This window comes from Delphinus delphis, chromosome 4, assembly GCF_949987515.2.
Source record: "Delphinus delphis chromosome 4, mDelDel1.2, whole genome shotgun sequence".
NCBI lineage: Eukaryota > Metazoa > Chordata > Mammalia > Artiodactyla > Delphinidae > Delphinus > Delphinus delphis.
In genome coordinates, this window is record NC_082686.1 from 73,230,137 (window position 1) to 73,245,277 (window position 15,141).

Here is a 15,141-nt window from a genome sequence, read left to right on the forward strand (position 1 = left end):
AGTGTTGCTTTAACTGGGTGCAGACATGAATGGGGAATAACCTGAGTGTAAGCCATTGGTTTTAAACAGCCATGATATTTATGCACTCTTACCTCTTAAAAGGTAAGATCCTTTTATAAGTAGCAGATAGGTCAAATGACATTGCTGATTATTTGTCATACATATGTTGCTAGGAATAATGCCATTCATTTCCAAAAATGGAACTGAACCTTTGCTTTTGTGTTGGTTCCCCCCCCACACACACCCCACCCAAGGAACCTGTCACTCTGGCTTTATTATACCATCCCAGGTTTTGTGGTACAGACATGGAAGAGAAGACCTGTATGCACTCAATTCTGAGGATGAAACAAATTTTGTTTTTGGTCTAAAGCCCAGATAAAGTTTTTGGGTGGTTGCTGAGCACTTTGGGTAAGATCTTGATCAGAACCCCCAACTAGTCAGGATAGTAGAACTCTACACAAGGAAAATAGGGAAATGAGGTAAAGGGCAAAAATTTAGGGAAGAGTCTTGCAAAATTCCTTCGTCACCGAATTTCCAGAGACATTGACAAGGCAAAGTCTTAAAGCTTAAGAAATGCTGCGAATTCTCTCTTAGTGGGGAATAGATTAGTGCCCTATTGAGGCAGCTCTTTGCAACAGTTCACCAGAGGAAGAGTTAGCTGTTCGGTAGCTGGATAGCTTGAAACTGGCAAGTGGGAGACTCAGTTGCCTTTGCATTACAACATACTTTTCATTCTAATGGAGGTGTTAAAATAGGTAGGCTAGATTATTGACAATTGCTTGAAATATTTCTCATTCTATCCAAATGTATATAAACTTTAGTTAATGCTATATTTTGGAGAACTTTGTAATGTTTTTGTAGTTCTAAAATAACAATAATAGGCAAAAACCATTGTGTTTCTTTCTCTGGAATATATTGATTTTTTTTTTTTTTACTGGGGAATGATTGACATAAACTGTATATTAAAGTGTACAATTTGATAAATGTTGACATATGTATACCTCCATAAAACTGTCACCTCAATTAATTTAATGAACATAACAATTATGCCTCAAAATTTTCTTGTGCCGCTTTATAATTCCTCCTCTGATTTGCCACCTCCTCATTCCTAGTCAATCACTGATCTGCTGTCTGTCATTACTGATCAGTTTGCATTTTCCAGACCTATATGTAAATGGATTTTTTTTTTTTGGTCTAATTTCTTTCAGTGTAATGATTTTGAGACTCAATCATGGTCTGTGTAGCAATAGTTTATTCCCTTTTTTTCTATTGCTTAATGGTATTGCATTGTGTAGATATATCACAATTTGTTTATCCATTCACCTGTTGATGTATGTGTTAGTTATCTATTGCTGTATAACTGATTACCCCAAAATACAGTGGCTTAAAGCAACAAACATTTATTATCTCAGTTTCTGGGCCTGGAATTTTTAGAGAGACTTAGCTGAGTGGCTTTGGCTCAGAGTCTTTAATGAGAGAGCTGATAAGATGTGGCCAGGGTTACTGTAATTTGAAGGCTTCACTGGGGTTGGAGGATCCAATTCCAAGATAGGGCCGTGCATATGACTGTTGACTGCAGGCCTCAGTTCCTCACCAAGGAGCCTCTTTACAGGGCTGCTTGAGTGGTTTTTACTGCATGGAATCTGGTTACTCCCAAAACAAATGATACAAGAGTAAGGGCAAAGAGAAAGATGCAATACTATCCATGACTTAGTCTCAGAAGTTACTGTGTGTCACTTCCTCCATATTACTATTTGTTAGACGTAAGTCTCTATGACCAGCCACTCTCAAGGGGAAAAGCTCCACTTTTGAAGGGAAGAATGTCAAACAATTTGTGGACGTATTTTAAAGCCAATACAATGAACATTTGAGTTGTTTCCCAGTTTTGGCTATTACAAATAAAGCTGCTTATAAAAAATATGTGTAAAAGTCTGTATAGATGTATGCTTTTATTTCTTTTGTGTAAATAGCTAGAGGTAGAATGGGTAGTATGTTTAACATTTTACGAAACTACTTATATAGTGAAATCTACAAAAAAATTGCTAAGAAGAATTATGGAAAGAAGAATTTCTTTTATTATTTATTAATGCTTATAATTATGTTAATATTCTTTTATACATTAAATTTCTAAAAGTTTTAAATTTCATTAAAGAAAACCTCCAAAATCTGGAAATTGTTTTCCAAATTTGATTGTATCCTTTTATACAAGCAGTGTATGAGAGTTCTAGTTGTTCCACATGATTGCCAACACTTGGTATGGATACTCTTCTTAATTTTGTTATGGTTTTAATTTGCATTTCCTTAATAACTAATGATCCCAAGAATCTTTTCATGCGTTTATTTGCCACCCTTGTATTTTCCTCAATGAAATGTCAGATCTTTAGCCCATTTTAAAAAGTTGGGCTGTTTATCTTATTATTTAGTTACAAGAGTTCTTTCTATATTCCAGATATGTTGTTTGTCAGATAAGTGTTTTGCAGATATGTATTTTCTCCCAGGCTTTGGCTTATCTTTTTTATTTTTGTAGCAGTATCTTTCGAACAGCAGTAGTTTTTAATTTTGATGAAGTAAATTTATTGATCTTTTTTTCTTTTATAGTTTTCTTTTTGTGTACTATTAAGATATGTTTGCCTAACCCAAGTTCACTGACACTATTCTAGGTTTAGTTTAGATCTGTAGATCCATCCCAAGTTAATTTTTGTGTATGTTGCATGGTAAGGGTCGAGTTTCATTTTTTGGTCATAAGGCTGTCCAGTTGTTTGTTCCAGCATCATTTGCTCAAAAAATTATCTTTTCCCTATTGGCATCTTTTGTTTAAAAAAAAAAAAGTTGACCGTGTGTATTGGTCATTTCTGGACTCTATTCTGTTTTATTGACCTTTTTTGCCTATCTTTAATACTACAAATGCCTTGATTACTGTAGGTTTCATAATAAGTCTTGAAATCAAGTAGGTTAGATATTTCAACTTTCTTCCTTCTTTTCAAAATTGGTTTGGCTACTCTAGGTCCCTCACATTTCCATATATATTTTAGAATCAAGTTTTAAACTTCTACAAAATGCCTTACTGGAATTTGGAGTGGGATTGCATCAAATCTATATAGATCAATTTGGTGAGAATTGACATCTTACTAATATTGAATCTTCTAATCCATGAACACAATATATCTGTATTTATTTAGGTTTTCTTTAATTTCTCTTGGCAGTATTTTGTGATCTTCATCATACAAGTCTTGCATATCTTTTGTCAAGTTTATCCCTAAGCATTTCCTATTTTTTGGTGCTATTGTAAGTGATATATTTTAAAGTTCAGTTTCTAATTGGTCATTGCTGGTGTATAGAAATACCACTGAATCTTGTATACTGACTTTATTTCTGCAGACTTGCTAAATTCACTTATTAGTTCTAGTAGGCTTTCCTGTAGTTTCTCTTTAGTTATGTTTGTTCATTTGTTTTGTTTTTTAGATTCCATATATAAGTGAAATCATATAATATTTGTCTTTCTTTTTCTGACTGTTTCACATAGCATAACACCCTCTAGGTCCATGCATGTTGTAGCAAATGGCAAATATTAGAAGTCATAGCCACAGCAGTCAGACAAGAAAAATAAAAGGAATGCAGATTGGAAAGGAAGATATAAAACTGTCAATGTTCGCAGATGCCATATGATACTATATATACAAAATCCTAAAGATGCCACCAAAAAACTACTGGCACTTGTCAATGAATTCAGTAAAGTTGCAGGATACATTTTTTTTTAACATCTTTATTGGAGTATAATTGCTTTACAATGGTGTATTAGTTTCTGCTTTATAACAAAGCGAATCAGTTATACATATACATATGTTCCCATATCTCTTCCCTCTTGCATCTCCCCCCCTCCCACCCTCCCTATCCCACCCCTCTAGGTGGTCACAAAGCACCAAGCTGATCTCCCTGTGCTATGTGGCTGCTTCCCCCTAGCTATCTGTTTTACGTTTGGTAGTGTATATATGTACATGCCACTCTCTCACTTTGTCACAGCTTACCCTTCCCCCTCTCCATATCCTCAAGTCCATTCTCTAGTAGGTCTGTGCCTTTATTCCTGTCTTACCTCTAGGTTCTTCATGACCTTTTTTTTTTTTTTTATTTTACTTAGATTCCGTATATATGTGTTAACATACGGTATTTGTTTTTCTCTTTCTGACTGACTTCACTCTGTATGACAGACTCTAGATCCATCCACCTCACTACAAATAGGATACATAATTAATATGCAGAAACCTGTTACATTTTTGTACGCTAACAATGAAGTAACAAACAGTCCCATTTACAATCACATCCAAAAGAATAAAATACATGGAAATAAATCTAACTAAGGAAATAAAAGACTTAGAAAACTATATGACACTGATCAAAGAAATTAAAGATGACACAAACAGATGGAAAGGTATACTGTGCTCATGGATTGAAAGGAATAATATTTTTAAAATGACCATACTACCTCAGGCAGTGTGGGGATTCATTTTAATCCTTATCAAAATCCCAATTACATTTTTCACAGAACTGGAAAAAATAATTCTAAAATATGTATGGAAACATGAAAGACCCGAAGTAGCCAAAACAATCTTAAGAGAGAAGAACAAAGCTGGAGGTATCATGCACCCTCATCTCAAACTATACTACAAAGCTGCAGTAATCAAAACAGTGTGGTACTGGCACAAAAACAGACACATAGATCAAGGGAACAGAATAGAGAGCCCAGAAATGAACCCACATTTATATGGGCAATTAATATATGACAAAGGAGGCAAGAGTACACAGTGGGGGAAAGGCAGACTCTTCAATAAATGGTGTTAGGAAAACTGGGCAGCTACATGCAAAAGAATCAGATGACTACATTCTCACACCATATACAAAAATAAACTCAAAATGGATTAAAGACTTAAATGTAAGATCGGAAACCATAAGACTTCTAGAAGGAAACATAAGCAGTATGCTCTTTGACATCTGTCTTAGCAATATTTTTTTGGCTATGTCTCCACAGTCAAGGGAAACAAAAGCAAAGATAAGCAAATGGGACTACATGAAACTAAGAAAGCTTTTATACAGTGAAGGAAGCCATTAACAAAATGAAAAGGCAGCCTATTGAATGGGAGAAGATGTTTGCAAATGTTATATCCAACAAGGGTCAATATCCCAAATATACAAGGAACTCATACAACTCAGCATCCAAAAAAACCCCAAATACCCCAATTTAAAAAATGGGCAGAGGACCTGAATAGACATTTTTCCAAAGAAGACATACAGATGGTCAACAGGCACATGAAAAAATGCTTTCAAAACCACAATGAGATATAACCTCACATTTGTCAGAATGGCTGTTATCTAAACAAATCAAATGCAAATCAAAACCACAATGAGATATAACCTCACATTTGTCAGAATGACTGTTACCTAAACGTTAACAAGTAACAAGCATTGGTGAGCATGTGGAGACAGGTAAATCTTTGTGTGCTGTTGATGGGAATATAAATTGGTACAGCCACTATGGAAAACAGTATGGAAATTCCTCAAAAAACTAAAAGTAAAACTACTGTATGGTCCAGCAAGTTCACTCTTGGGTACTTAACCAAAGAAAACAAAAACACTAATTAGAAAAGATACATACACCCCTGTGTTCATTGCAGCATTATTCACAATAGGCAAGATATGGAAGCAATCTAAGTGCCTATCAGTAGGTGAATGGATGAAGAAGGTGTGGTGTATATATTACATGTACAGTATATGTACAATGGAATATTATTCAACCATAAAAAAGAATGAAACCTTGCCATTTGTGACAAATAGGGTGGACCTAGAGGGTATTAAAGTTATTTTCAAATTTAAATTTATTTATTTATTTATTTATTTTGGACTGTGTTGGGTCTTCGTTTCCATGCGAGGGCTTTCTTCAGTTGCGGCGAGTGGGGGCCACTCTTCATTGTGGTGCATGGGCCTCTCACTGTCGCGGCCTCTCCCGTTGTGGAGCACAGGCTCCAGACGCGCAGGCTCAGTAGTTGTGGCTCACGGGCTTAGTTGCTCTGTGGCATGTGGGATCTTCCCAGACCAGGGCACGAACCCGTGTCCCCTGCATTGGCAGGCAGATTCTTAACCACTGCACCACCAGGGAAGCCCCAAATTTAAATGTAACAAAATTGATTCCTTGTGGTGTACAGTTTTATGAGTTTTGACAAATGCATACGGTTGGGTCTCCATACCTCAATCAAGATGCAGTTTTGTTAACTCTCGAAATACTCTTATTAACCCATTGTTAGTCACCCTTTCCTTCTTCCTCCTACCATTGTAAATTGCTGATTTGATATCCATCCTGTAGTTCTGCCTTTTCCTAAATGTCATATAACTGGACTCATTCAGTTTGTACCCTTTTGAATATGACTTATTTATCAAAATGCATTCAGATTCATCTATGTGGTTGTATGTATTAATAGTTCTTTCTTTTTTATTGCTGAGTAGTATTCCATTGTATAGATATACTATAGTTTGTTTCTCCAAGGACATTTGTGTTGTGTCCAATTTTTGGCAATTAGGAATGAAACTGCTAAAAAACATTTGTATGCAGATTTTGTTATGAACCTAAGTTTTCATTTCTCTTGGGCAAATACCTAAGATTGGGGTTGCTAGGTTTTATGTAAAGTTACCTTTAACTTTATAGGATAGGAGAGGTTTTTCACTATAGATTCTATTTCTTTAATTCTGTTTAGGTTTCTTTTTTTTTTTTTTGGCCATGCCATGTGGCTTCTCAGTTCCCCAACCAGGGGTTGAACCCAGGCCACAGCAGTAAAAGCCCAGAATCCTAACCATTAGGCCACCAGGGAACTCTGTTTAGGTTTCTGATATCTTCTTTTTTTAAATTTTTTTTATTGAAGTATAGTTGATTTACAAAGTTGTATTAGTTTCTGGTATACAGCAAAGTGACTCAGTTATGTGTGTGTGTGTGTGTGTGTATATATATATATATATATATATATATATATATATATATTCTTTTTCACATTCTTTTCCACTATGGTTTATTACAGAATATTCAATATAGTTCCCTGTGCTATACAGTAGTACCTTGTTGTTATCCATCCTATATGTAATAGTTTGCATCTGCTAATCCTGAACTCTCAATCCTTCCCTCCCTCACCTCCCCTCCTCCTTGGCAACCACAAGTCTATTCTCTATGTCTGTGAGTCTGTTTCTGTTTCATAGATAAATTCATTTGTGTCATATTTTAGATTCCACATATAAGTGATATCACATAATATTTGTCTTTCTCTGGCTGACTTCACTTAGTATGATAATCTCAAAGTCTGCCCATGTTGCTGCAAATGGCATTATTTCATTCCTTCTTATGGCTGAGTAATATTCCATGTATCCATTCATCTGTTGATGGACATTTAGGTTGCTTCCATGTCTTGGCTGTTGTAGATAGAGGTGCTATGAACATTGGGATGCATGTATCTTTTCAAATTAGAGTTTTCTCTGGAAGTATGCCCAGGAGGGGGATTGCTGGATTACATGGCAACTCTATTTTTAGTTTTTTAAGGAACCTCCATACTGTTTTCCCTAGTGGCTGCACCAATTTACGTTCTTACCAACAATGTAGGAGGGTTCCCTTTTCTCTACACCCTCTCCAGCATTTATTATTTGTAGACTTTTTAATGATGGCTATTCTGACTGGTGTGAAGTGAGAGCTTATTGTAGTTTTGATTTGCATTTATCTAATAATTAGAGAAGTTGAGCATCTTTTCATGTACCTATTGGCCATCTGTATGTTTTCTTTGGAGAAATGTCTATTTAGGTCTTCTGCCCATTTTTTGATTTGTTTGTGTTTTTGTTATTGAGTTGTATGAGCTCTTTGTATATTTTGGAAATTAAGCCCTCGTCAGTCACAACATTTGCAAATTTTTTCTTCCAGTCTGTAGGTTGTCTTTTCATTTTGTTCATGGTTTCCTTTGCTGTTCAAAAGCTTCTAAGTTTGATTAGATCCCATTTGTTTATTTTTGCTTTTATTTCTGTTGCCTTAGGAAACTGCTCTTAACGTTGCTACAGTTGAGCTTTGTTAGTTTTTGTCCTTCAAAGTATTTCCCCATCTCATCTATTGAATTTATCGGCATAAAATTTTTCCCCTGATTATCCTTTTTTAATATCTGTAGAATCTGTGGTGAAGCCATCTCTCTCCTTTTTATTGTATGAAATTTGTGTCTTCTTTCTTCCTGATCACTTTGGTTGTGGGTTTATCTATTTTAGATCTTCTTAAAGAACTAGCTTTAGGTTTCATTGGGTTTTGGCTATTGATTTTCTGTTTTCTATTTAGTTGCCTTCCAAACTGATCTTCATTATTTCCTTTCTTCTGCTTAATTTGGGTTTAATACTTTGGGATTAACATAATACAAAACTGTTTTTCCTTTGGAAGTGAATTGACAGATTTTGAAACCCTGTACTCAATCCAGGTTTTGTGTGTGTGTGTGGGGGGGGGTGTGTGTGTGTGTGTGTATTTGGCGTTTAGACAAGGACGTAAGACTTTGCTAATAGTAAGATTCCATAGAGACTGAATTTTTTTGGTACTGCTTTTAGTCAGTTGAAGGACATAAGGTTTTCTTTTTGTTTTTAATATTTATTTTTCTGCCTCTTCATCTGGCATGTGTTTCAAATTCTGAATGAAGTGTATCTGTAAATTATGAAAGTACTTGGAATTCCCATGCCAAGCCCTGTGAAATTTACCACACATAGTTAAATATGTGGCATCCATTAAGTGGTGTAAAATATTGTCGTGAGAAGTAAAATTTTATTCTCATTTTTAATCTTAGCAATAATTTAACCTGAAGGGCTATATAATATTTACTTGAGTTCTGAATTTAAGACATTTAAATCCACAGGTCTTCCCAAATGAGAAACCTCTAACTAAGGTATAAGGCAGTTCTAGAGTTGTTTTCATTTGTTTTGTTTTAATATATTAGAGTAAGAAATTTCTGTGGTGGATAGAGTAGAATTTGTATTACTCTTTTAGGTTGTCTTCCAAAGCCTGAATTAGAGTCAAGGAAATAAATTGCTCTACTGATTGAACATTGTATTTAAATATTAATGCACATTTCATTCCTCTGTAAATAGAAGTAATTTTATTTTTTAAACAGATGAAATTGGCTTGAAAATCAGTTTGTTTCTTTTTTAAATACTTATGCAATGTTCAGTAAGAAATGTAGGTGTTATTAGAATTGGAATATTGTTGGAAGGATGTAATATTTACGGAACTAAATGAAAATTATTTTCTTTGTTTACTTTTCTAATTGTTTAATGTCCTTCTTTTCTTTTAGATCCTATTTGACCAAACTCAGAGATCGATTAAGGCACAGCTTCAGAACTTTGTCAAAGAGTAAGTCAGTTGCAGTGAAAAGAAAAGAAAAGCAACCAGTTAATGATCACATCTGGGAGTTGGTATCTTTTCAGAGAGCTTAGAAACATGACTTAGTGAAAATATGGAGGTTTTTGTGTGTTTTTGCTTTGTGAAATTTATATTGCATTTTTTCCTGAATTACTCTGTAAAGGAGTCAGACTTCATGCCTTTCAATGAATCATTTATACTATGAAATTTGAGTTCAGGATACATAGTTCAAATTGTTACAGACTTAAAAAAAAATTTTTAATGTAAATAAATAACCTAATGATCTTTAAAAATCAAAGCAGATCCCAAGAGTGGTTGAAATACTGTCAGTTATTCTAGTTGTCTCAATATGGTATTTTCTTTGTAGAGAAGATAATAGAATATACGAGAATGAGTAATGAAGGTGCATAATAAGTAATGAAGCAAACCTTTTGTGTCACATTCATCACATTTTATATGTGAAATAAAATGAAACTAGAAATAAAAAATTTATCTGAACTTCCAGGTAGGAACGTTTTCCTTTTCCACATTAATAATTTCACTTTATGTCTTTTAATTCCTGACTGAGAATATATTAAATTACAGATAAAGTTGATTATGATATAGTATTCAGATGTTAAAAGCTATAAATAGTGGCAGATCTCATGAACATAATGCACTTCTGTTTTAGTAGGTTAGAATTTGTTGTTCTGGAGGTGATGTCTTGCAGATCATTTATAAATCACTTCAAAATAGACTAATATTCAGAATGTCCTTATAGAGTGTATACATGAAAATTTATGGCTTCTTATTAAAGTCTTTGCTAGGTACACGTTATTATTATTGTTATTATTTTAAAGTCATTTGTCTTCAAATTACTTTGCCTAATTCCTTGGTAGAAAAAGTAAAAGGATGTTATATATTTACCTAAGATCATTAATGAATCAAGGTTTCAGATTTTCAGACTACTGAAATGGATACTGTTATTCTCTACTGGTACATAATTCTTTTAGAAAGCATTCTTCTGTGTGTGTGTTTTAAGAATATATTCATGTCCTTTGGACTCCTAATTTTTTCCAACAATAAATGAATGTTGTTTCTTTTTCTTTTTTTTTTTTTTTTTTTTTGCGGTACGCAGGCCTCTCACTGCTGTGGCCTCTCCCGTTGCGGAGCGCAGGCTCCGGACGCGCAGACTCAGCGGCCATGGCTCACGGGCCCAGCCGCTCCGCGGCACGCGGGATCCTCCCGGACCGGGGCACGACCCCGCGTCCCCTGCATCGGCAGGCAGACTCTCAACCACTGCGCCACCAGGGAAGCCCTGAATGTTGTTTCTTAAAGTGTGGTCTGTAGACCACCATAACAGTGAAATCAAGGGCATGTCTTAAGAAAATCCCTCAGATTTCTAGGGCTTATCCCGAAAACACAAAGAATTGTAATCTCTGGTAGAGGACCCTTGGAACTTGCATTTTTAACAAGTTCCCTATGGTATATACTACTGTTTAAAAATCATTTTGTCTTTTTTTTTTTAATTGGGGTATAGTTGCTTGACAATGTTGTGTAAGTTTCTGCTGTATAGCGAAGTGAATCAGCTATATGTATACATATATCCCCTCTTTTTTGGATTTCCTTCCCATTTAGGTCACCACAGAGTATTAAGTAGAGTTCCCTGTGCTATACAGCATGTTCTCGTTAGTTACCTATTTTATACATATTACTGTGTATATGTCAATCCCAGTCTTCCAATTCACCCCACACACCCCTGCCCCCGCTTGGTGTCCGTATGTTTTTTTCTCTACATCTGTGTCTCTATTTCTGCCTTGCAGACAGGTTCATCTGTACCATTTTTCTACATTCCACATATATGTGTTAATACACGATATTTGTTTTTCTCTTTCTGACTTAGTTCACTCTGTATGACAGTCTCTAGGTCCATCCACATTGCTACAAATGACCCAATTTCATTCCTTTTTATGGCTGAGTAATTTTCCATTGTATATATGTACCACATCTTTATCCATTCATCTGTCAGTGGACATTTAGGTTACTTCCATGACCTGGCTATTGTAAATAGTGCTGCAGTGAACACTGGGGTGCATCTGTCTTTTTGAATTATGGTTTTCTCTGGGTATATGCCCAGTAGTGGGATTGCTGGGTCATATGCTAATTCTGTTTTTAGTTTTTAAAGGAACCCTCATACTGTTCTCCATAGTGGGTGTATCAGTTTACATTTCCACCAACAGTTGCAAGATAGTTCCCTTTTCTTCACACCCTCTCCAGCATTTATTGTTTGTAGATTTTTTGACGATGGCCATTCTGACTGGTGTGAAGTGATACCTCATTGTAGTTTTGATTTGCATTTCTCTAATAATTAGTGATATTGAGCATCTTTTCATGTGCCTCTTGGCCATCTTTATGTCTTCTTTGGAGGAATGTCTATTTAGGTCTTCTGCCCATTTTTTGATTGGGTTGTTTGTTTTTTTGATATTGAGATGCATGAGCTATTTGTATTTTTTGGAGATTAATCCCTTGTCTGTTGCTTCGTTTGTAAATATTTTCTCTCATTCTGTGGGTTGTCTTTTCGTCTTGTTTATGGTTTCCTTTGCTGTGCAAAAGCTTTTAAGTTTCATTAGGTCCCATTTGTTTGTTTTTATTTTTATTACTGAAGGAGGTGGGTCAAAAAAGGTCTTGCTGTGATTTATGTCAAAAAGTGTTCTTCCTATGTTTTCCTCTAAGAGTTTTATAGTGTCTGGTCTTACATTTAGGTCTCTAATCCATTTTGAGTTTATTTTTGTGTATGGTGTTAGGGAGTGTTCTAATTTCATTCTTTTACATGTAGCTGTCCAGTTTTCCCAGCACCACTTATTGAAGAGGCTGTCTTTTCTCCACTGTATATTTTTGCCTCCTTTGTCATAGATTAGGTAACCATAGGTGCATGGGTTTATCTCTGGGGTTTCTGTCCTGTTACATTGGTCTGTATTTCTGTTTTTGTGCCAGTACCATACTGTCTTGATTACTGTATCTTTGTAGTATAGTCTGAAGTCAGGGAGTCTGATTCCTCCAGCTCCATTTTTCTTTCTCAAGATTGCTTTGGCTGTTTGGGGTCTTTTGTGTCTCCATACAAATTGTGCAATTTTTTGTTCTAGTCTGTGAAAAATGCCATTGGTAATTTGATAGGGATTGCATTGAATCTGTAGATGGCTTTGGGTAGTATAGTCATTTTCACAGTATTGATTCTTCCAATCCAAGAACATGGTATATCTCTCCATTTGTTTGTGTCATCTTTGATTTCTTTCATCAGTGTCTTGTAGTTTTCCACATACAGGTCTTTTACCTCCTTAGGTAGGTTTATTCCTAGGTATTTTATTCTTTTTGTTGCATTGGTGAATGGGATTATTTCCTTAATTTCTCTTTCTGATCTTTTGTTGTTAGTGTATAGGAATGCAAGAGATTTCTGTGCATTAATTTTGTATCCTGCAAATTTACCAAATTCATTGATTAGCTCTAGTAGTTTTCTGGTGGCATATTTAGGATCTTCTACATATAGTATCCTGTCATTTGAAAAGTGACAGTTTTTCCAATTTGTATTCCTTTTATTTCTTTTTCTTCTCTGATTGCTGTGGCTAGGACTTCCAAAACTATGTTGAATAATAGTGGTGAGAGTGGACATCCTCATCTTGTTCCTGATCTTAGAAGAAATGCTTTCAGTTTTTCACCATTGAGAATGGTGTTTCCTGTGGGTTTGTCAGATATGGCCTTTATTATGTCGAGGTAGGTTCCCTCTATGCCCACTTTCTGGAGAGTTTTTATCATAAATGGGTGTTGAATTTTGTCAAAAGCTTTTTCTGTATCTATTGAGCTGATCATATGGTTTTTATTCTTTAATTTGTTAATATGGTGTATCACATTGATTGGTTTGCGTATATTGAAGAATCCTTACATCCCTGGGATAAATCGCTCTTGATCATGGTGTATGCTCCTTTTAATGTGTTGTTGGATTCTGTTTGCTAGTATTTTGTTGAGGTTTTTTGCATCTATATTCATCAGTGATATTGGTCTGTAATTCTCTGTTTTTGTGATATCTTTGTCTGGTTTTGGTATCAGGGTGATGGTGGCCTTGTAGAATGAGCTTGGGAGTGTTTCTCTCTCTGCAATTTTTTGGAATAGTTTGAGAAGGATGGGCGTTAGCTGTTCTCTAAATGTTTGATAGAATTCGCCTGTCGAGCCATCTGGTCCTGGACTTTTTGTTTGTTGGAAACTTTTTTTTTTTTTTGCGGTACGCGGGCCTCTCACTGTTGTGGACTCTCCCGTTGCGGAGCACAGGCTCCGGACGCGCAGGCTCCGGACGCGCAGGCTCAGCAGCCGTGGCTCATGGGCCTAGCCGCTCTGCGGCATGTAGGATCTTCCCGGACCGGGGCACGAACCCGTGTCCCCTGCATCGGCAGGCGGACTCGCAACCACTGCGCCACCAGGGAAGCCCAGTTTTATTGATCTTTGCTCTTGTTTTCTTTTTTTCTGTTTCATTTATTTCTGCTCTGATATTTGTGATTTCTTTCCGTCTACTAACGTTGGTTTTTATTGTTTTGTTTTGGTTTTTGTTTTGTTTTCTTCCTCTTTCTCTAGTCCCTTTAGGTGTAAGGTTAGATTGTTTATTTGAGATTTTTCATGTTTCTTGAGGTAGGATTATATTGCTATAAACTTCCCTCTTAGAATTGCTTTTGCTGCATACCATAGGTTTTGGGTTGTCGTGCTTTTGTTGTCATTTGTCTCTAGGTATTTTTTGATTTCCTCTTTGATTTCTTCAGTGACCTCTTGGTTATGTAGTAGCAAATTGTTTAGCCTCCCTGTGTTTGTGTTTTTTTCCTGTAATTGATTTCTAGTCTCATAGCATTGTGGTCAGAAAAGATGCTTGACACGATTTCAATTTTCTTAAATTTACTGAGGCTTGATTTGTGACCCAAGATGTGATGTATAATGTTCCATGTATAATGGATAATGTGTATAATGTATAATGTGATGGATAATGTTCCATGTACACTTGAGAAGAAGGTGTATTCTGCTGCTTTCAGGTGGAATGTCGTATAAATATCAATTAAATCCATCTCATTTAAAGCTTGTGTTTCCATGTTAATTTTCTGTCTGGATAATCTGTCTGTTGGTGTAAATGAAATGTTAAAGTCCCCCACTATTATTGTGTTACCGTCAGTTTCCTCTTTTATGGCTGTTAACATTTGCCTTATATATTGAGGTGCTCCTATGTTGGGTGCATGTATATTTGTAATTGTTATATCTTCTTCTTGGATTGATCCCTTTATCATTATGTAGTGTTCTTCCTTGTCTCTTGTAACAGTTTATATTTTAAAGTCTATCTTATCTGGTATGAGTAAGTCTATCTCATCTGATATGAGTATTCCATGCACATGGAAATCAAAATCTTTTGATTTCCATGTGCATGGAATACCTTTTTCCATCCCCTCACTTTCAGTCTGTATGTGTCCCTAGGTCTGAAGTGGGTCTCTTGTAGACAGCATATATATGGGTCTTGTTTTTGTATCCATTCAGCGAGCTTGTGTCTTTTGGTTGGAGCATTTAATCCATTCACATGTAAGGTAATTATCGATATGTAAGTTCTATTACCTTTTTCTTAATTGTTTTGGGTTGTTTTTCTAGGTCTTTTTCTTGTGTTTCCGGCTTAGAGGAGTTCCTTTAGCATTTGTTATAGAGTTGGTTTGGTGGTTCTGAAGTCTCTTAGCTTTTGC

The 15,141-nt window shown here is 35.6% G+C and overlaps 1 protein-coding gene across 2 annotated transcripts in view; it reads left to right on the plus strand.

Moving 5' to 3' along the window:
• The window catches only part of ACAP2 (ArfGAP with coiled-coil, ankyrin repeat and PH domains 2), a 164,196-nt gene that overhangs the window by 92,083 nt on the left and 56,972 nt on the right, over positions 1 to 15,141 (plus strand). For both annotated transcript variants that reach the window (XM_060010911.1, XM_060010912.1), the window contains exon 5: positions 9,339 to 9,397. In XM_060010911.1, the coding sequence (XP_059866894.1) occupies positions 9,339 to 9,397 (59 nt within the window). The remainder of the gene's footprint in view (positions 1 to 9,338; positions 9,398 to 15,141) is intronic.